We start from the raw sequence: 22,809 nt of genomic DNA, 5'->3' as shown, positions 1-22,809 counted from the left end.
TCTTGGAATGTGAATTCAACCTGACAGATTGTAGGAGCTTGTTAGCATTTCTTGGAAAGCTAACCTTCATGTGATGAATTGTGCTGGGGGAAGCCCTCTATTGACTAACAAAGAAGTAAGTTCACCTTAGGTAATGAATTATTACGAGGTTCGAGTAAATTATTAGGTTGAGAAATGTCCCCAACAATATATTTTAAGATATTGAAAATTTATGTGACTTGCCTTTGAATCTTATCGATGTTTTGTCTCATCTTCTTTAGCTTTGCATTTTGTACCTCCATGACCTGTTCTTCAATTTCGTCTCTTATTTTCCTTAGCTCAGTATTCAATTCTTCCCTGACCCGTTCGTGGATTTCGTCTCTAATATTCTTTAGCTCGGCATTGAGTTCTCCCATGTTATGCTGCTTTATGTACCTTGTATATAAAGAATGGTAAATATGTGGTTGTTGCGCTATTTTTAAGAGTTCGTGTTAATTATGATGTAATGGAGAATGCACAGATTTTGATTTTTTAAAGATAGAAATTGATATGCATGAGACGATGTTATGCAAATGTTCGATATAAATTAGAGGAATTAGGCGAAACAATGCCTGCAAAAATATTGCTTCCTTTTTTTTTAATACATATATTTAGACATATGAAATGATGCATTAGAACGATAAATTTTTTAATTTATGATATATACATGTAAAATGATGCATATGAAGAATATGTTTTTTTTTTTAATTTATTTTCTTTGAGGAGGAAAAAGATTGTTATCTAAATATGCTACAAATTGCCCCAAGATAAATTAGTACATTCTAACTGCATGCAAATGTAATGGTAGACTCTAATTCACCCTAAGAAAGAGAAACATGAATATGTACATAAAATTAAACTCTAGGGTTATAAAGCTGAACTTCTAAGTTTTCGAAAGTTTTTGGTGGGCCTACAAAGGGAAGTTTATAGTGCCTTTGAAAGGTAACACTTCTAAATTCACTTAGAAGTAGACTAAATGTGTGACTCAAAAAAGTAAAATAAATGTGATGTGGATGCATGTTGATAACAAATGAACAAATGGGAGTAAATAAAAGTTAAATGATTTTTTTTTCTTTTCTTAAAAAAAATGGTTAATTTCAAAATCTTATGATTAAAACTCCAAATCAACCTTAAAAATTAAAAATAATATGCCATGAATGACACAACAAGCCACATAAAATGCAATATGAATATGGTGTGAAGTTATATACTAATGTATCCTAGAGGATAATGGCCCCCAAATCTTCCATATGCTTGGCAGTATGGTCAACTTGAGTGGAGAATTTCATGCGCCTGCACGGGAACCGAAATTTCACGAAGGTCACACTACTCAGTCTCCGATCTAATCCTAAGGGTAAAGCCCGGGTAGGAGGCTTGTGAATGTGTGTGACATGCATAATGATGCAAAGATAATATTACACTATACAATAGGATAATTAAAATAACATAAAAAAAACAAAGCGGACCAACAAGAAATATAATGAGATAACAAATAACAAAAATAATGGTTTGACTCTCTAAAGTCCCCAGAGGAGTCGCCAAGTTGTCGCAACGTCATCGCAATGCTGAGCGGTCGACGTCATCCCCTGACGGGTCTCTTTCGAGATTAGGGTTTGGAGTCGCCACGAATCATCTACGAGGTGTGATTGGTCACCTATTAAAAAAAAAACTTGGTCTACATAAACAGAATTTTGGTTCGGTAGTCGGTTGAGCATAGGGAAGGTATTAGCACCCTACGACACCTGTTCGAAAACAGTACCATATCTTGTCGAAAATTATCCTATTATACTTGGTCCAAAAAGAAAAATACTTTTGTGTTTGATTTTAAATGTCCCAAATTTATTGGTTTATATTTTACAATAAAATATGAACCAACAAGCATGAGTGGCGCAAATACCATTAGAAAAACAAATTATCACCTCGAGAATATTGGAAAGATCCAATTTCTGTCATTGGGGTTTTCGAAATAATTATTTAGTATAAAAGAAAAATTAATAAATTAAAAATAAATTTAATGTAGAGCCCATCGAGACTTAAACTTGTGACTTAAGAGTTCATATACAAACTTCTTACCAATGTGCCAACATCCTAAGATATTACTCAATATTTTATATAAATGTTTTAAGATTTAAAATCTTATAAAAATGAAAGTTTTTTTATTTAAAAAAACATTTTATCTAAAATAGCTGTTTTGTAAAAATAATGAAAAAAAAAACTTTAATTTAGGCAAGAAAAGACTCAAACTTGAGACATATGAATTACTCCTAAGTAACCTACCACTATGCCAACACCACATGATACAATTTAACTTTAATTCTTATCATACAAATCTTTATTTTTAAAAAATTGTTAAAAAAAAAAAGAATAAAACTAAAACCGAAATAATAATAATAATAATAAAATAAAATATATTTTGTTTTAGATTTGAAATTTCTCCAACGAACTTCCTTAAAACTAAAAAAAAACATTTAAAACAAACTTGTTTTAAAAAAAAAATCATATTTAAAACAAACTTGTTTTTTTTTTTAAATCAAATCATATTTAAAACAAACTTATTTTAAAAATAATCAAATCATATTTAAAACAAACTTATTTTAAAAATAATCAAGTCATATTTAAACAAATTTATTTAAAATATATATATATATATATATATATCAAATTTAAAACAAACTTATTTAAAACAAATTTATTAAAAAAAATCAAATCATTTCTGAGACAATTTTTTTTCTATATCATGGGAAGTGAGTTTTTCTTCGTCTTCTCTGTATGGGTGTTCTTTGCCCTCTCTCCCCACTACAGCCCTTCTTAAATACACCTAAAAATAACAGTTCGGACCAAATACGGTGTCTACATCCACAATGGTATGATATTGTCCGCTTTGGACATAATCCTCACGACTTTGCTTTTGATTTCACCCAACAGACTTCTTACCAATGAAGATAACTGTCATTTCTTATATACTATGGATCATCTCTTTCCCTAACCAATGTGGGACTTTGTCTGCACTCCTCACAAACTCAACAATAAGAGAGATATGCTTAAGGCATATGTGAATTTGAAAAAATATTAGAGAAAGACGAGATTTATTAGAGACAGAGATATAAAGAAGATTGGTTGCTTTGGGAAGACAGGAGCATGATATCATCTAAGGGCAAGCCACATAAATAGGACTAATAGGATCAAGGGTCTTTTTTACAATGATGGATGTGGAACAACGAAAGGAAAAATGATATTGTAAGAATCGCTTCTTTCTATTTATAGAACTTGTTCTCTTTTGACAATCCAAACCATAAAGAGATCAGCTTAGTTCTAAAAGGAATTCCAACAAAGATCATGGATTAGCAAAACCAAGACATCAACTTAGTTCTTAAAAAAAAAGTCCAACAAAGGTCATGGATTAGCAAAACCAAGAGTTAGCTAAAAACTTTACTGCGGAAGAGATTAGAATGGCTCTTAAGGATATGCATCCAACAAAAGCTCCCGACCCAGATAGTTTAAATGCATTATTTTATTTTAAAAAATTGGGATATAGTTGGAGAGGAGACGACAAAGATTTGTCTTAGCTTTCTTGATGGCAACATGGATATTGAAAAAATCAATGACATATTCCAAAGTTGAAGAATCCTAAGCAAATGGAAGACTTTCGTCCAATTAGTCTTTATCATGTGGTTTACAAGCTTATTGTCAAAACTCTTGCAATCAAATTGAAGAAGGTCCCGGATGATACGGTCGGTTGGCCCACCTAACAGATGATGAGATTCTCGATCGATTTGATCGAATTTGGAAAACTCTTTTATTTTTCCTGAAAAATCAGCTTTCGTCCCTATAATGCTTAGTTATAATAACGCAATTATTGGTTTTGAGTGCATTTATGCAATAAATAATCAGAAAACCAGAAAGGATAGTATTGTAAACTGAATATGTCAAAAGCTTATAGCAGGATATTTACGAAAGGTGATGAAAAAATGGGCTTTCACAACAGGTGAATTTCCTTAATAATGCACTATGTTGAATCGGTGCATAATTTTTCAATCTTGATCGGTGGGGTTCCAAGTTGAAGTTTCAAACAAGATAGAGGACTTCGTTAGGGAGATTCCTTATGCCCTTATATTTTTATTTTATGTGTAGAGAAGTTATCTGCTCTTCTCAGATGGAAATAGCGCCACTTCATTGGTTTTCGAATGAATAAATATTGTCCTATTATAGCTCAACTTATTTTATGGAGATGACATTATTATCTTCTTTAAAACAGCTCAAAAGAATTTTCAAATTGTGATTTGAATCCTTAGACAGAGAAAGCGTCAGGTCAAGCCATTAATCTAAATAAATCTATAATCTATGTTTATGACTAGCCAAAAATACGAGCTAGGATATGATTGATTTTATAAAAAGAGAGCTCAAAGTTCCTGCTACTGATTGGTTGGGTTAGTATATGGGACTCTCATATGTAGTATGAAGTCTCAACAAATAAAAGTCAAGTTTTCATCTCAGTCAAGGACAAAATCTTCTTAGATAATATTATTTGAATTATAATTGGATTTGAATTAAATTAAATTTAGATTATATTATTTGAATTATATTACCCCAAGAATGATAGTATTATAGATAGGTCATTAGATTTGTACCAAGTAATTGAATTCAATGAAATATTATTTGTTATTCCCCTATTTTCCCTCGATCCCTAAACGTTAACATGATATCAGAGCTTTAAATTTTTTTGAAATCGATAGGTTATAGCCGGTGGAAATTTACATCTTCGAGGTTGGAAAATTTGAATTGATTTAACGATGCTGTATTTTTTGGTTGAAGCCATGATTTGAATTACGCGTGTTGAGTTGGCATGATTGAATTTGTGTTGGGTAATCATGACAAAATTTTATGGCTGAATTTGCATTGTAAATTCTCAATGCTAGCTAAGGTATCTATATTCGACTAGAAGGTCATAAGTTTGAATCATCATCCCACATATTGTACTACAAAAAAGACCTTTAAAAAATTTATGATTTTAAATCTATACGACCTTTTAGTTAGACCAGAACCCGTGAAGAGAGTGAAGTAGATTGCACCATCATCCACTACATCACTAATCAATTTCCAAAAACGAAATCAACTTTTTAATATATAATATATTATAATAAATATTTTTTTCCTTAAAAATCCAAGTCGTCCCTCCATCCTTTGAAGAAATGATCGTTAAATGAGTTTTGACACATGATGACCATGTCTTGATTTTTTTAAAAAATAAGACATGGTGCTAATTAAGTGCCACGTCCTTATGGTCAAGAGACGACCAACTACTAAAAATGATACGATCGTATCTTCAAGAGACGAGAGACGACCAAGTGGAGAACGAATTTCAAAAACAATATTTTTGGAATAAGTTTCAAAATAAACATTTTTTCTTTAATTTTATTTAATGTAGCATTATTTTAAAAATAAGTTTAAATAAAAACATTATTTAAAAAAAATCCCAAATTTTATAGATGAAGTGAATGAAAAAATTATATATATATTTTTTGACATTCCAAAATTTTCATATTCTACCATTAAATATAAATATATACAAATATTTATTTATAATTAGTTTTCTTGATAGAGTATACTTCTGCATTTGATACTTTCAATATCATGATTGTACTCTAGGATCACCATTGCATATAGAAAAATCATGGCTAAAAAAAAATACATGTACATTTCATCATAATGTAAAATTGAAACGACACGGTCTAGGATCCAGTTATAGATCCAACAACATACTTCTTTGCAACTTGAATATGTCACCAACATCTTAAGATATGTTTCAAGATTGAAGAATTATTCGAGAGCAAAGATGCTGAAACAGAAATTTCAGCCAATTACTAAATGTCACCTCACAATTTAAGATTATATTTAGGAAAAATCACAAATCACGTCACAATTTAAGATTATATTTAGGAAAAATCACAAATCTACATGTGTCCTAAATTAATTTAAAATCGGTGAATCAAACTATAACACGTGTCTCTCTTATAGCTGTCTGATGAAATCAACTAATTGGATCAAATCCATTATGAGATTGGGCCAAATCTCATGGGAAAATTGACAAAATAAGCCTTCTGTAAGGGTCTCTTAAGTTTTTTAATCGCCCTTCTCAAAACATAAGTTTTCTAGTCACTACTTGTTGGGTTTTGGCAAAATATTGAAATTGAAGTTGTCCCACATTGGAAGAATACAATGATGGTCTCAATGTGCTAGAAGTTGTCCCACATCCGAAAAGTACAAGGAGGAAATGTGTTCCAACTACTATAAAAGAAAGCTGGGCTTGGGTTTTAATCATCCCAATTGAAATACTTTAAGTCTGGTACACCAGCTCTAGTTAACTGAGCAGTATTTGCTTTGAAAGAGTGTTTTGTGTAATTGGGGTCGGGGAGAGAAATCTGTGTGATTGTAATAATTTTTTACATAGTGGATTTTTCCTTGTGGGTCGTGGTTTTTTCTCCGGTTTGGAATTTTCCCACGTTAATTCTTGTGTTTCTTTATTTTATTGCTTTCTTTAAATTTCTCAGTTATATTTTGCTTATTCCTTGAGTAGAAGTAGAAGATTTTTCCCATCAAGTGGTTTCAGAGCTTTAGGTTTGTAGTTTCTAGAATTTCTGAGTATGCTCTATGGTTGCAGCATTGTCTGAACTTCCACATCAGAAAAGATTTCTTGAAACGAGCTACGATTCTGTGAATAGTGTGAATTGTTCACTATTTGTAGATTCGCTAGGAGTGTGAAGCAGATATGTCATTCTTCATGAGTCAAGTGAAGATTAATGTGGAGAAATTTGACAGAAGGATCAACTTTGGCTTGTGGCAAGTGCAAGTCAAGGATGTGCTGATACAATCTGGGTTACACAAGGCGTTGAAGGGAAGACCGAGTGAAGGTGCTTCGGAAAAACTAAGCAGTGATGGTGGTCCAATGGAGTCCAATGGTGGTTCCAGCAGAGGTTCTAAGAAGTCTAGCATGAGTGATGAAAATTGGGAGGAAATGGATTTGAGAGCTGCAAGCGCGATACGAACAGGTTTGGCTAAGAATATTATTGCGAATGTGCATGAAATTTCGACAGCCAAAGAACTTTAGGAGAAGCTCGAAGCGTTGTATCAGGCAAAGAGCATCTCAAATCGGCTGTACCTGAAGGAGCAGTTTCACACACTGCGAATGGAGGAAGGTACAAAAATTTCAGATCATCTAAGTAATCTCAATAGCTTCATCTTTGAGCTGAAGGCGGTCAAAGTGAAGATAGATGACGAAGATAAAGCACTCAGGCTCATCTTATCACTTCCACCTTCTTATGAACACATGAAGCCGATCTTGATGTATGGGAAGGATACTTTGAATTTTCCCGAGGTTACTAATAAACTCTTATTAAAGGAAAGAAGGCTGAAGAGTGAAGGGCGTACTTCACATGAAGATTCGGCACTGGTAGCTAGCAATTGGAAGAAGAAGAAAGACTCCGTACAAAAGAAAGCTTGTTGCTGGGGATGCGGACAATCTAGGCACATGAAGAAAGATTGTCCCAACAGAGCCAGTTCGTCAGAGGGCTCTGGGCGGGATGCTGACAATGTTTCTCTCATCAGGGGAGACGATGATCAGTTCCTTTGAAGAGAGAGAGAATTCATCTTCATGGTATGTTCGTTTTACCATGATAGAGGATGTGATGTTAGCAGTTCCACAAATTTACACATGGGCATTGGCTTGGCAGTTATGCAAGGTGTGTGTGGTGGAAGTTATGTCGATGGCTGAAGAATTTCCAAGTGAGCCAAGTAGGTGGAAGTTGCACCATAAAGCTCAGCATGATTTATCGACATGTGACGAAGAAGAAAAATCTTGGAAGACGACATTCCAAATGATCTACTTTTATGGTGGAGTAGGCTATAGTTCTCTGAATTGAGAATTATGATTGTCGGTGAAGACAATGAGTGCAGTAGAAGCTGTGAACTTTTTTTTCAATATCTTGCCAAGGTGAAATTTGTTGGGTTTTGGCAAAATATTGGAATTGAAGTTGTCCCACATTGGAAGAATACAAGGATGGTCTCCATGTGCTAGAAGTTGTCCCACATCGGAAAAGTACAAGGAGGAGATGTGTTCCAACTACCATAAAAGGAGCTCATGAGCTTGAGTTTTAATTATCCCAATTGAAATATTTTAAGCCTGGTATACCAGCTCTAGTTAACTGAGCGGTATTTGCTTTGAAAGAGTGTTTTATGTAATTGGGGTCGGGGAGAGAAATTTGTGTGATTGTAATAATTTTTTACATAGTGGATTTTTCCTTGTGGGTCGTGGTTCTTTCTCCGGTTTGGAGTTTTTCCACGTTAATTCTTGTGTTTCTTTATTTTATTGCCTTCTTTCAATTTCTCGATTATTTTGTGCTTATTCATTGAGTAGAAGTAGGAGATTTTTCCCATTACTGCTGACATCACCTACTTTGCCAAATGACCTCCCATGTCCCTCCTTGCTTTTTTTTTTCCTCTTCCAGACTCCATCTCTCTTCTCTCTCTCCTCCTCTCTCCTCCTCTCTCCTCCATTTCTTAGATGTGCTTGATCTTCTCCATGATTTCTACACAAAACACACCAGTTTTTGGGCGTCTCCGTTAGGAATTCAACTAGTGGAGGTCCCGTTCGGTTGCTGTCCGCTGCTTCCATCCTGAGCTCTTGCGCCTCCTTGGTGGCCTCTCCGACGACACCGTTGAACGATGACAACATTGCCGGCGGCGAGAGAGAGGGAGAGAATAATTTGCATATGAAATAAGATAAAATTTTCCTTATTATTTTTCCCAACTCTTTCACCCTCTCTTCTAAAATCAAATTTTCAAGATTTTCAAAAACTTTCCTTCTTTACACAATATACTGCTATCTTCTACCAAACTCTCAAACCTCCAGCTCTTGCACGTCCCTCTTGTACAGACTATCTTCTTCTCCATGAAACCAAATGCGACGAGGAGAGAGGGGAGAGAAGAGAGAGGGACAAAGCGAGAACGAGAGAACGAGAGCGAGTTCATCGATAGAGTGAGATCGAGAAGGACAGAGCGAGATCGAGAAGGACGGAAGCGAGATCGAGAAAGACAGAGCGAGATCGAGAAGGACGGGATTGAGAGGGAGAGAGATCGAGAGAGAGAGGGGGAACGAGATGTGAATAAGTGGTGATAATAACGGAAAAATAGGACAGTTAGGAAAAAAATGGATTGTTTTCTCTTTCTTTTTTTTTCTTTACTCCACCAAATTGAATTAAATTAAATTTTAAATTTAGGATTAAAGTAGCAGATTTATGAGGAAGAGATTAAAGAAAAAACATGATATTTTTTTTATACTTTCACCTAATTAGATAAAATTTTAAATTTACGATTAAAGGAGGACTACCTAATTAAATTATAAATTTGAATTCTAATCCTAATCAAAATTAGGGGAGATATTAAATGAGAGATTTATGTTAATTTTTCAAATGATTCGTTCAAATAATTAAAGAGGAAAAAACAATTAAAGAAACAAATTTAGATTAAATTTCAAATTTGAATATACTAAAATTGATGCTATTGAAATTTGGTTCACTAAATTTCAATTATAATTTTAAATTTTAATTAAAAAAATCTTCAATGCTTGGTATTTTAAATTTGAAATTTAGTTTCTCTCCATTCCAACTTTTAAAATTTCAAAAAGGGATTATTTTATTTTTTTTCTTTACTTCACAAAATTGAATTAAATTAAATTTTAAATTTAGGATTAAAGGAGCATATTTATGAGGAAGAGATTTACGAAAAAACAGAATTTTTTTTTTATACTTTCACCTAATTGGATAAAATTTTAAATTTACGATTAAATGAGTACTACCTAATTAAATTATAAATTTAAATTCTATCCTAATCAAAATTAGGGGAGATATTAAAGGAGAGATTTACGTTTATTTTTCAAATGATTCGTTCAAATAATTAAAGAGGAAAAAAACAATTAAGGAAACGATTAAATTTCAAATTTTAATATACTAAAATGAATGAGATTAAAATTTGGTTCACTAAATTTCAATTATAATTTTAAATTTTAATTAAAAAAATCTTCTATGCTTAGTATTTTAAATTTGAGATTTCGTTTATCTCCATTCCAATTTTTAAAATCGTTTCTCGCTCTCGCTCACTCTTCTCTCGTTCTCTATCTCTCGCACAATTCTCTCTCTCTCAACTTTCTCTTATTCAACTCTCTTTCTCTATCTCCTTTCCCATCTCATTGTAAGTCGAACTTCATTCCTCTCCTGAGCCTCTTTCTTTGACAAACGACCTCCTTCGTTGGCTTTGATGAATTCGTCGCCGATGATTGTTGAAGGTCACGGGAATCATGGAGGCTGCTAGTTAAAAAATGGTGAGAGATTTAGTTTTTTTTTTTTTATAGCAGAGTAAACAAGAAAAAACTCATGCTTGCGGAAGACATGGAAAAGAGAAAGAGAGAAGAACAAAAAACGATGAGAAGAAAAAAATCTGGAAAAGGAGGAAGATGGAGGTAGAGAGAAGAAATAAAGAAAAAGAGAAATAAGGGAAGAAAACCTAAAAGGGAGGAAAACTAAAAACTTTTGGTAGTAGAGTAAGGAGGGGCATAGGAGGTCATTTGACAAAGTAGGTGACGTCAGCAATGACTATAAAACTTGTGTTTTAAGAAGAGCGATTAAAAAACTTAAGAGGCCCTCACAGAAGACTTATTTTGTCAATTTTCCCAAATCCCCCATGGCCCATTAAGCCCATGACTACCCACCAAAGCTCTATAAATAGAGGGGGTCAGCTCTCATTAGGGAAGAAAAATAAGTCAAAAGAAGCTAGAAGAATTGGAGATTCAGAGCACTCAGAATTGTCTACAATCATTCAGAGTCAAGCGAAACATCGAGATTTAAAGAATACGAGATTTCAAGAACATTGAATCTTTCCTCCCAAAGCAACAATACTTGAAGACTCCATCAAACTGCAAAGTCTTCATCAAATTGACTGAAGAACTTCAACAAGCTGCAAAGCTGAAGTATTTCACAAGCTGTAAAGCCAAAGAAATTCACAAGCTGTAAAGCCGAAGAACTTCAACAAGCTGCAAAGCTGAAGCACTTCACAAGCTACAAAGCCGAAGTACTTCACAATCTGCAAAGCTGAAGAACTTCACCAGCGCAAAATTGAAGAGCTTCACGAGCGCAAAGCCGAAGATTTACAAAGTCTTCATCAAACTATAAGCCAAAGAACTCCATCAACGAGTCAAAGTTTTCAACAAACTTAAAACCGAAGACTTCAAAGATCCATTGACAAGCAAGAAGCTGAAGGTATCAACCATTGATTCAAGAACAAGCTCACAAGCCCTTGAATTAAGTTTACATTTGAGAGAATTAATCAGGGGATTATACATTAGAGATTGTAATATCCACGTACACAAATACAAACACAAGTTCATTAATTTGAGTTTTCTCTTATTGAATTTCTCGTCGAACAAAAGAATTGAGAGCACTAAAAAAAATGAATGAAGAAGTGTTTGTGAACAAAGTGGTGGAAGAAAGCTCAAATCTATATAGTAATAGATGATGAAAAGTTACAAAACTTTAGAAATTCCATCTTGAATTGTAGCTAAAGGAATTTTTAAAAATTAAAAAAGATTTTTTACATTCCAACCTTTTATATTCCATATATTTAGTATTTCTTGATAATTAATTATTAATAAATTAATTTACTATATTTATAATAGTTAGCTTTATAAATTAAATTAAATTTTATTATTAAATTCAAATGTGATTGGCAAAACTTTTCTCATTCTCAAATAAATGCCCCTTCTAAAATAAAATAAAATATATTTTATTTTACAGATTAAAATTAATTTGAGTTATTTATTTATAATTAAGTAAAAATTAAATAGGTATAATAATCCTAAAATATTTTTTCGAGATCGTGCATTCTTAATATATTATAGATTATCTATAATATATTAAAACGCACAATCTCTAACAAATATTTTAGGATCATTATATCCCTTTAATTTTTGTTTAATTACAAACCAGTAACTAAAATTAACTTTAATCTATAAAATAAAATAAAATTTAATTTTAATGTTTTTAAGATGGGCATTTATTTAAGAATGGGAGAAGTTTTCTAACCACCATTTGAGTTTAATAAGAAATAATATAAAATCTTTATTTATAATAAAAGTTAAGGTAACTATTATAAATATATAGTAAATTGATTTGTTAATAATTATTAACAACAATATTAAATATATGGAATATAAAAGATTGGAATACTAAATATATGGGATATAAAAAATTGGAACGCAAAAAGTTTTTCCTAAAAAATTCCTTTAATTACAATTCATAATAAAATTTCTAAAGTTTTGTAACTTTTAATCATCTATTACCTATATAAATTAAGCTTTATTCCATCATTTTGTGCACAAACACTTAGACCTCAATTCATTCTTCTCGGTGCTCTCAAAAAAATTTTCAATCTTGAAAGACGTCTCAAGACGGGTAACATATTCAAGTTGCAAGGGAAGCACGTGTTGGATCTATATCTTGAATTCTAAGCTGTGTGTTGTTACAATTCCACATTGTGATGAAGTGTTTTTTGTTGGAGCCATGACTCTTTGTCTTTGCAATGGTGATTTTAGAGTACAATCATGAAGTTGAAAGTATCAGAGACTCTTATAGATATACTATCAAGAAAATTGGTGACCTAATGATGGACGAGCTAGCAACTGAAGTCCCATGGTCATTCACGTTATAAATCTCGGTTTTTGATGTATAGTCACAATAATTTCCTTTGTTTTGTTGATCATAGTGCCAATATTTTTCTTTTGTTTTGGCAGAATTTGATTGATTTTGTGTGACACAAATGATATAAATTTTTACCTCGTTGAATAATAATATTAGTCAATCAATTATCAGGTGAGCAATTTTATTTTAAGGAATGAGTCCATGGCTAGGGTATTATATATATATTTTTTTGTTACTTTGGTTTTTTCTTTTTTCTTTTATAATTAATGTATTTTTTATTTAAGATGTTTGATGAAAAAATAATAATTTATTCATCATAATCACAAATTTATCTTATTTTTTTGAAAAAAAATTATGTCCTTACAAAACTTTTAATTAATTATAAATATTAAAATTAACTAATGGATCCATTATCAATAATAATAATCTTTAAAATCTTACCATTATACTAATTATAAAAATTAAAATATATTTAACAAACTTATGATATTTTTATAAATTTGAATCACATACTAATTTAGTTAAATAAATAAAATTAAAATTTTTATTACGTGGTACTAAACTAGTAGATATAAGTGTCTGGACATTTGAGACAATATTGGTTAAAAGAGGGCAAAAACGAGAATGTGAAAATTTTATACTTGGGCTTGGGCTTGGGCTTGGGCTTAGGATTGGGCTTGGGCTTGGGCTCAGAAAAGGTTGGTTTCCATCGTCATCTTCCCGTATAAGTCTCTAAAACCCTAATTTCAGCCACGCAGGTGAGATTCAATTCCAGGGGAGGGACCGGCGAGGGAATCAACAAACGCCATGGGGAGAAGTACGTTTCCTTCTTTTTCTTGTTCTTTCTGTTCTTCTTCCATGTTATTCTCTAATCAAGAATCAATCTATTCGTTGCTCACAAATGATTTTTTCATCTTTTTATGTTTCGATTCGATGCATCTCTCAATTTGCCGATTGATTGATTATCCATTGTTACTTCGCATTCTATTTTCTTAGGGCCTGCTAGATGTTACCGCCAAATTAAAAACAAGCCCTACCCTAAATCGCGATTCTGTCGCGGTGTTCCTGATCCTAAGATCAGGATTTATGATGTTGGGATGAAGAAGAAGGGGGTTGATGAATTCCCGTTCTGTGTGCACCTTGTGAGTTGGGAGAAAGAAAATGTGTCCAGCGAGGCTCTGGAAGCCGCTAGGATCGCCTGTAACAAGTACATGGCGAAATTCGCTGGGAAGGATGCGTTTCATTTGAGGGTCAGAGTGCACCCCTTCCATGTTTTGAGGATTAACAAGATGCTTTCGTGTGCCGGGGCTGATAGGCTCCAAACTGGCATGAGAGGTGCTTTTGGTAAGCCACAAGGAACCTGTGCACGAGTCGCCATCGGCCAGGTTCTCCTCTCGGTTCGCTGCAAGGACAGCAACAGCCAGCATGCTCAGGAGGCGCTTCGTCGCGCCAAGTTCAAGTTCCCGGGGCGTCAGAAGATCATTGTTAGCAGGAAGTGGTATGCCCCTTTGACTGTAGGATGGATTCCCAATTTAGTGCTTTTGTTGATTGAATGCTAATCATTCCAAATATCCTTTTTTTTCTCAGGGGATTCACTAAATTCAGCCGAGCTGATTATCTGAGTTACAAGTCAGAGAACAAGATTATGCCAGATGGTGTTAATGCGAAGGTAAGCGATGTTACTATCATACATTCTTTTATAAGCACAATATAGGAGAATGAATCTAATGTTAGTTGGGACTTAGGAGAGGCTACTTTTTATATTCTTTTAAAGGAATTCATTGCATTGAACTGAAGACAGATTATGAAGCATCTGATAGAAAGTCTAATAGATTTAACTAAAGAAAAATTGGCCATGTCTATAAGCCAAACACGACATAGCTATTCTCTGGATGCTACGAAAGGTTACCGGGTTGATTTGATTGTAGTCTGTTCTTTTAGTTTGGCTTCGCTTTGTTGGACTGTTCTTTTGTATGATTAATGAAAGTTTGGGTTTTCATCCAAAGAAACAAAAAATGTTACCTGGTTTGGGCGCTTGTGTTGTAGGATCATGTTACTTGTAATACGTCATCTGAAATTTCTTGGTTCTTCATCACTCATAAACCACAAACACATGGTCAAAACTTTCATATATTTCTATTGATTGTTTTGAGTTGCATGGTTTATACTTTTAATTTGTCTACTCACGGGGCGGGTAATTTGACTATGCAGCTTCTTGGATGCCATGGGCCTCTAGCAAACCGTCAGCCTGGAAGAGCTTTTCTACCTCAAACTGCCTAAGCTAAGCTAGTTGTTTTCTTTTTTTAAATTTGTTTGAAATCAATGTTGACATTATTACCATGGTCTGTTTGAACGTTGTGAAGCAAAACAAGTTTCCTTTTGATACTCGAGGAAAACTTTATTTCTCCTGGTTGTATGAATTCTCGAAATTCTGGCTGTTTTGATTTAATATCGAGTTACTTAAGAACGTTGGAGGTAGCAGGATATGGCAAGTTTATATTTCACAGCTCTGAATTTTCAATCATTTTATTCTCTTGATTATGTTTCTTCCACTGTTGAAAGTCTCTAAGAATTCACTTAGATAAAGTTCCCGTTTCTCGTTTTCAATTAGACTAAGAAATTTAAACATTTGATAAGTATTTATGTTTCTTGTTATTATTTTAAATTTATTTCAATATAAATAAAATTCTTATTTGGTATAGAGCATTACCCCCCAACGATTTTCATAAATTCGTCGGGAGGTGGCTTTCCCAATGGATTTCTTCCGACATTTTTGCCGATGCAATATCTACGTTGGGAAAATGTTTTCCCGACGTTTTTAGTTCTATTTTTGTAGTGGATTGTTCCTGCATACTTGGACTTGAGGAAAAACTTCTCTTATTTCTTTGAGTACAGTAGTTCACACTGTGTCTGCTGTCTTTATTTTTTGCTATTACATCATCAGATCTGCTCCAAGTCCACAAAAACCAAAATATGTAAAAACTGTCTGAAATGGAAAATGGAAATCACACTACAAACAGATACAATCCATCACTAAATTTAGGTAGAGCTTTGAGAAGGAGCATCAGGCTGCTTCAATGGTGATGCATCTTGAAATGCTGGTACCTTATCATATTCCTCATTCAACCTCAATAAAAGTGGAAATTTCGACTGCAAAAAATAGTTTGAATTACAAAAAGTGATTGAGAATAAAGTGCTTCTTAGTTCCCATCACTTCGACGAATTTGGTTCCTATTGTTTTAAAAGTTCTGTCAATTTAACCCCTCCCGTTCGAGCGTAAATTTCACAATTTAGTTTTAGCTTGGTTCACATATTGTTCCTGAACCATTCTTTGCCCACCCAAACATTCTCAAACCAAAAAGAAAACACGTGACTTAAAACAGGGCCGAGTGGCACGACTAGAATTATGATCTTTAGCAACGGAAAAAAACAAATTTAGTCTATAAACATGAAATTTCAAGCAGTAATACCATGTCAACATTGAATGTTTCAATGGCTCGATAAAGCTGAGGAGCCAAAAACAAGTCTGCCTGCAAATGATAACAATAATAGTTAATAGTTTATCATATTTCCTCAACAATTTCTTAAACAATGAAATTTCAAAGATGCATCAAAGAAACTCGATGTAATTTCTGCATAGTTTTAATTGGGTCTTTATTATTTTAAAAGTTTCGACTTAATCCTTAAGATTTTAAACTTGTTTTAATTTGGTAATACAATTGTAAGAGTTTCGATTTGGACCTTAGAGTTTAGTCTAACTCACAAATTCTCTTTGTGATTATATTTTTAACACCTTTCTTTTATTTGATAATGTGCCTATTCTTTTGTTTTTTTATTTATTATTTTCCAACTCTAACTATAAGAACTAAATTGAAACGAGTCCAAACTTGAAAGAGTAAATTAAAACTTTTAAAAGAATAAAAACCAATTGAAAGTATACTGATTAAGTCCATTGTAATTTAACCATATATAAAATACTCTTTCTAGTCTTATAAAATCATGAAATTTAATTGCAATATTGTCTCTAATGAATGTTTGGTCAGGTTTACCTAAGATGTCGAATCCATGTTTGTCCCACGAGTTTTTTAAGTCCTGAGTTTCTTGGACAAACCCACAAAATTTCAATGGTACCTCAAACCTTTCTCCCAAATGTGTACCCTAAATACAGGTTTCTTTAAATCCTCAAATTAAACTCTATACGACTTAACATTTTCAGGTTTAAGATGTCGAACCCAACCGTGCCCTAAACACAAACCCAACAAATGTAAAATATGCACAATTGATAGTTCTTAGCTATCAATCCAAGGGCCAACAACAAGATGATATGTAGATGAGAAAATTGGTTAGAATTTCAATTGAATGCTAACATATTTGGTACCATGGATAATTAAGATTAAGCTCAAAGTTGAAACTAACCAGATAAATTTCATCTCCAGTTGCAAATTTTCCTGCATGATCTGTTAGCAACTTTTCAAGTGCTGAAACACACGAAAATGACAGAGAAAAGTTATAACAAAGTTATGTAAGTTTAAGAGTGGAGGGAGAGGCTCGACCTAATGATATAAAAAAGATCGATAATATTTAAGTTTTGATTGGTCAACACCAAACTTACTGTTAACCACCACTAAAAATGTGACAACTTTATTTTTCTTTCTACATTGTTTTCTCTCAGCGAAACCTATTGTTGTTAATGCATTTTAACATATGGTTTCAAATTTTGAAACTTCTTTTATATTAGTTAGGTTGTGGGCGCGAAATGTGACCATTACGTGTCACACCATTGACAATGCGCCAAGAAGTAAAGGAGGGGCCTTCATTACATGGAGGTTGGAAAAGTCGAATTCAAATATGGCCGATGTACCAATATCCAGTCCATTACTACATGTCTCAATCTGTTCCGCCATCTTTGGAGCAGCCAGCAACTTCAGAGAGGGAAGGTTAGTAAATACTAACACAATTCCTGTGTAATCCCACGATCTGAGGAGGAAATGGCGAGTGGCTAATTGAATTTTTCCAATCATGACCCATATAAATCCAAACGAAAAGCCATTTATATGTAGTGTGGATCTCTACTACATATAACCAATATACTAAATTTCAACCTGTACTGACTTGAGCATTAGGGTGTGCATCCGCCTTTTGTAGGTTTCCTTATTTACAAAGAGATTCATTCAATCATTTGGATAGGTATTCTATGCTCAAATAAGTTATATATATAATTTTTTTTGGAAAAATTTGAAACCTTAAAACATAGGTTTTTAAAACTCATTTAAAAAAAGTTAGTTAAGATTTAAGAAATAATTTTAATTTAGAGAAGTTGTCACCTGAAAAGCCTTTTCCAATGACGTGATGAACCCAGGAAAGTTTCTCCTCAGGACCTGATTTTTCCTCGATGTATTTCTGTAAATTGAGAAAATAGTAAATTAAATTAATTTATATATATAAGATTTTTTTTTTATATCTATATATATAAGATTGAAATCTCATAAAAACCATTAAAAAAAAGAATTCAAGAAAAGAGTAAAAGAAAGAGAAAATAAATAAGTGAACCTATGTAAATATAATGGTTTTAGTCCCGTTGTTTTAAAAATTTTAATTTAGTCCCTCATGTTTTAACTGTTTTTAGTTTACTCACTCGTTATTGGTAAATATTAAAATTAGCCGATGATAAACTTAAACTTACATGACATAGTACTCAGTGAATCGACAAAAATTTAGAGGAAAAATATCATCAAGAGAAAAAACTCAAAATCCCTATCAAATTTTCAAAAATGTTGAGGAATTAGAAACTTTCTCGTCTCAAATCACCTTTTTTTTCTTCCTCTAAACTTTCACCAATTCAATTTTATGCCATTCCACCTTATCATCGGCCAATTTTTTACACATTCACCTCTCGCGAGAGACTCAATTGAAAATGGTAGAACATAAGATTAAAAATTGAAAGATTTTAAAAAGATATAGAGATTGAATTAAAAAATTCACAGATATTAAGGACTAAAACATAAATACAAAATTTACAGAAAAGGAAAAGGAAACAAAAAATGAAATAAATTCCAAAAGATTGCAGGTTAATCGCTCACCTCAACAACAAGATTTTGGAGAGGTTGTATGCTCGAAGAGACAATATTTGCAGCCTGGGGAGAAATTTGGAGAAGTCAATTTACTATTACAAAAAAGTGTGATTATTATTATTTTCTATAGCACAACAAGTGAGCTCTTGTATCTTCCAAACGGAAAAGGGATCTCTAAGAACTGTTTCCTCGATCCGAAAGAGAGTATTCAGGCTCTCCCAATCACTAAAAAGTGTATCATGCTCGAATCTAACTGGTGGATCGGAAAAAAGAGGGGAAATTTACTTAATTAACTATTGAGCTATGCATTTTTAATTTTCTAAGTAACTCTGTGCATATGCAATTGTGCTAGTTTGAATACACGAATTAACAAATGAAAAATACCTGATAATTAATAGCCCTTTTATGAAGATCCTGAGGCAATAGAGGATGTTCTGGAAACTTTTCCTCCAAATACTGTATATGAAGTTATTTTTTAGACACTTTTAAAGTTCCGAGAACTATTAGCATTACAATTCTAAAAGTTCAAAGGTCGCGCACAAACCATTATGATAGCAAAAGAGTCGGCAATGACGATATTCCCATCCACGAGAGTAGGTACAAAACCGACAGGATTGAGCTTGAGATACTCTAAACATCGAAAAAAACAAGTAAAGTTAGTGTTTAGTATACTTTTGAACTTTTAAGTGAAGTACTAGTGGTATAATAAGTAATTTTTTTAGGTAGTTAAATGCTTCCTAACAGACGTATCTATCAACTTTATGTTAATAAATTTTAGTAGATATTGTTTTACAAAAAGAAACTCATGAGATTTTTTGAAAAATAGAACTTTTTACTTGAAACATTTTCCAAACTATGGTAGAATTTTGGGAATTCACAAAATTTAAGTTAAATTACTAATTTGACCTTGTCATGTTTCAACCAATTTCAAATTATTGTATTAGTATACTTTTTATTTTCTTTTCCTTAGTAACATAAAAACAAATTAAATTCATTTCAAATCCTTGAGACACATAACTTCAACAAGATGAAGAAATCAACATAATTTCTTATATTTCAATCACAAGATTTAATTAAAAATATGTCTCAAACTTTTCTCTCTTCCCAATCAAGAATTAAAAAAATTAACAACGAAGTTGAGAAAGCTGCAAAGATAGATGAAATATTACCAGGACTGGAATGCTCTCCCTTCATTATGTCAACAGCTTTGTACTCAAAATTCAGCCCTAAAAAGTAAAAAATATCCCAAGGAAAAAAAAAAAATAAAGAGATTTCAAGATAGAAGAAACAAAAAATATCAATATTCATGGGGTTCTCGGATCCCATTTTTGGACCGGATACTTGTTTGGGCGTTTTGGACTCTGATATCATATCAATATTGACGGGGTTTCATCTCAAAATCAATTGACAATGAGAGGAGTAGTTCATGTCTATTATAGACTTTTGTAAGATACATTTTTTCTCTTTTCAATGTAGGATCCTTAACAAAAAAAATCACAACATGAGGGGAAAGAATTAGGAAAAAGAAAAAGAAAGAGAAGGAAGACCTTTCAAGTTGAGTGCAATTCGAACTCGTTGAGCACAAGTGCTTCCCCAGAAGGAGTATAGCTTCAACGGAGACTCCATCAGATTTCTTCACAATACTCTTGAGAGAATTCAGTGTTTCTTGATTGTGAATATCTGAACGGGACCAACCATAAAGAAATATAGAAAATAACAAAGAAAGAAATTCAAAACCAAATTGGTGATTTTGACGATGGATATGGACAATTTTGACTTCTCATCTAACCTAAGGTTCCCACATGTGGCACTTAGTCAAGGTTGTCGATAACTCATATTTATAGAGATATATATTGATGAATATTTTAGAAAAAAGAAATTAAATGAGTGGATATTATTAGAGAGGGGAGATTCAACCTTCCACTTAACTTCAATAAACGTAATTTAACGTTTTATTTATCGAGTTATGATTATATTAGCACATTTTAGAGAAATACTAGGAGAATTCCCTTATTATTTAAGTTATAAATCACAACTTTAGCACATATGTGAGTCAAATCTGAGCATTGTTTAGTGTATAAGTAATGCAAATATGAATAAAAAAAATTAAATGATTGAGTACAATATAATATTATTGATTCATTACACTAATACTAATAACATATATTTAAATTAAGTTCAGAATGAAGAACAATGTTTTAAATGTCGATTTTGACGAAAATGTTGAATTCTTAATTTTATAGAAATACCGATAAGATGTTAATGTTATGAATATTTAAAAAAAATTATAGAAACAAAAAATTCATGACAAATATTAAAATTTTGAACAAATGAGCTTTTATGCTTTTATAAAATAAGTTAAAAATTATTAGTATTAATATTAATATTATGTTTATATCGTGATAATTTGTTTATCTCTTTTATATTTTGTTGATATTTTAATTTAGTAACGGAGGAAAAGACCATAAAAGGAAAAAAAAAAAAATCCCAAAGATCTCACTTGCTGCGTCATTGGTTGTAGTGGAAAGAGTTTTTTGCAAAAGGAAAACAAAAATAAAAAGTAAAATGAGTAGGAGAGAGAAGCCTTTATGGCACTTGGATGGCGGCTTCTACTTTTTTTAGTATTTTTAATTATAAAAAATAATCTTCACTATTCAATTGACTTCCGAGCTAAAATTTATTTTTTAGTTAGATCAATCACGCTCATAAATCGGTGGCAACTTCAAATATTTTTACTTGAAGGAGACCTAATAAAAAGGACATCGATCACTCTACATCGATATTGTAGCATATGTGCTTATACTAAGGTACCATATATTTATAGTGATCTGACAACAATATTTTGCTTTCATATAATTAGGGGCGAAAGAAACTGAATCGATCCGAAAAATCTAACCAAACCGAACTAGTTCGGGTCGGTTTGGTTTGAACAAAATATGAACCGAACCGAACGGTTTTAATCAAATTAGGTCATATTTATAATCTCCTCTCTCCTTCCCTCACTTCACAACCCATGCCGCCCCCTCCCTACCTCTCACTCCCATCTTCTCTCTCCCTCCCTCACTTTCATAGGTAACCCACGCCGCCCCCTCCCTTCCTCTCTCTCCCTCCGTATCTCTCTCTTTGAACGAACCCTGACGGTAAGCAACACTTTCCACCGGCGGCGACACACGGCGGGAATCGGAGATCTTGAAGTCACAGCGGTGGAGGCGGCGGTGAGCTTGTTTGAGACGTTGGAAGTGTTTCGATTGGAGGATTTGAGATGGGAGATGGAAATCAAAGGTTGGTGTTGAATTTAGGGGTTTTTGAGCAATACCCATATAAAATTTCTCAACAAAAACAAAGGAAAAAATTGACCCAAAAAATGTAAGATTTTCTGTTTGTGTTCCTTTTGAAAAAATCAAAAAATGATTGGATATTTTTTCGGATTTTTAGTTTCATGGAAAACAGGGGAAAAACGGTAGGGTTAGAAGGATAAGGAAGAGAAAGAGGAGGAGGAGAAAGGGAGGAAGAAGATGAAGGAAAAAAAACCGAATTCAATTCAGGTCGGGTCGGTTCTTGACTTGAAAACTGTCGGGTCAGTTCGGTTTTGACCTGAATAGTTTCGGTTCGGGTTGGTTTTCCCCAAAACCTGACTTGACCCGAACCAATTACACCCTAGATATACTTCTCTATCACAATTAATATAATTTTTGAAAGTAGGAATTATTATTTGATGCGGTTGACACTCTTGTCAAATTTTAGGTGTCGTTATCAAATTTTGGACGGCAAGGAGATAAGGAAGTCCCCGTTTTGCCCTTTTCTTTATTTAAATTCATTTATTATTATTAATTTAATAATATATTCTTTTTTATGATTAGACTTCTCTCATTTATTTATTTTTCTTTTTTAAATTATCTCTCCTTTCACCTTCTTCTCCCTCTCTGTTCTACAGTAAAACTCACCATCGGCTGCTGTCAACCCCTAATGACATTCAC

General features: G+C 32.7%; 2 protein-coding genes and 1 long non-coding RNA gene across 7 annotated transcripts; 2 read left to right on the top strand and 1 right to left on the bottom strand.

The window, feature by feature from the left end:
- The first annotated feature begins 13,423 nt into the window (after nucleotides 1–13,423).
- LOC111017508 (large ribosomal subunit protein uL16-like) lies at nucleotides 13,424–15,267 on the top strand. Its single transcript, XM_022293281.2, has 4 exons — nucleotides 13,424–13,578; nucleotides 13,758–14,259; nucleotides 14,349–14,430; nucleotides 14,973–15,267. Exons 1-4 carry the CDS (start codon nucleotides 13,569–13,571, stop codon nucleotides 15,039–15,041), a joined length of 663 nt encoding a protein of 220 aa, XP_022148973.1. The 5' UTR covers nucleotides 13,424–13,568; the 3' UTR covers nucleotides 15,042–15,267.
- A 354-nt stretch (nucleotides 15,268–15,621) lies between these two features.
- Nucleotides 15,622–20,629, bottom strand: LOC111017437 (glutathione S-transferase 2). Of its 2 annotated transcripts, XM_088121239.1 has the most exons (10): nucleotides 20,380–20,629; nucleotides 20,002–20,058; nucleotides 19,377–19,462; nucleotides 19,217–19,288; nucleotides 18,842–18,895; nucleotides 18,086–18,161; nucleotides 17,864–17,911; nucleotides 17,178–17,239; nucleotides 16,232–16,291; nucleotides 15,622–15,911 (listed from the first exon to the last, which is right to left on the bottom strand). In XM_088121239.1, the coding sequence occupies exons 1-10, from the start codon at nucleotides 20,456–20,458 to the stop codon at nucleotides 15,801–15,803; spliced, it is 705 nt and encodes a 234-aa protein (XP_087977365.1). In that variant the 5' UTR covers nucleotides 20,459–20,629; the 3' UTR covers nucleotides 15,622–15,800. The 2 variants fall into 2 exon arrangements, with proteins under 2 accessions (XP_087977365.1, XP_022148870.2); XM_022293178.2 differs by lacking the exon at nucleotides 17,864–17,911 and having other exon boundaries at nucleotides 20,380–20,623.
- A 1,191-nt stretch (nucleotides 20,630–21,820) lies between these two features.
- On the top strand, nucleotides 21,821–22,685 carry LOC148212823 (uncharacterized). Of its 4 annotated transcripts, none has more exons than XR_015789480.1 (3): nucleotides 21,821–22,114; nucleotides 22,283–22,377; nucleotides 22,577–22,685. It is a non-coding gene; the product is annotated as an uncharacterized LOC148212823 (long non-coding RNA). The 4 variants fall into 4 exon arrangements; XR_015789483.1 differs by having other exon boundaries at nucleotides 22,535–22,685; XR_015789481.1 differs by having other exon boundaries at nucleotides 22,283–22,409.
- The last annotated feature ends 124 nt before the right edge of the window (nucleotides 22,686–22,809 follow it).

The sequence above is a fragment of the Momordica charantia genome (genome assembly GCF_013281855.1).
Source record: "Momordica charantia cultivar OHB3-1 chromosome 2 unlocalized genomic scaffold, Mcharantia_2.0 BLBB01000002.1, whole genome shotgun sequence".
NCBI lineage: Eukaryota > Viridiplantae > Streptophyta > Magnoliopsida > Cucurbitales > Cucurbitaceae > Momordica > Momordica charantia.
The sequence above is the reverse complement of the archived record's forward strand: the minus strand, read 5'-3'. Positions and strand labels throughout refer to the sequence as shown.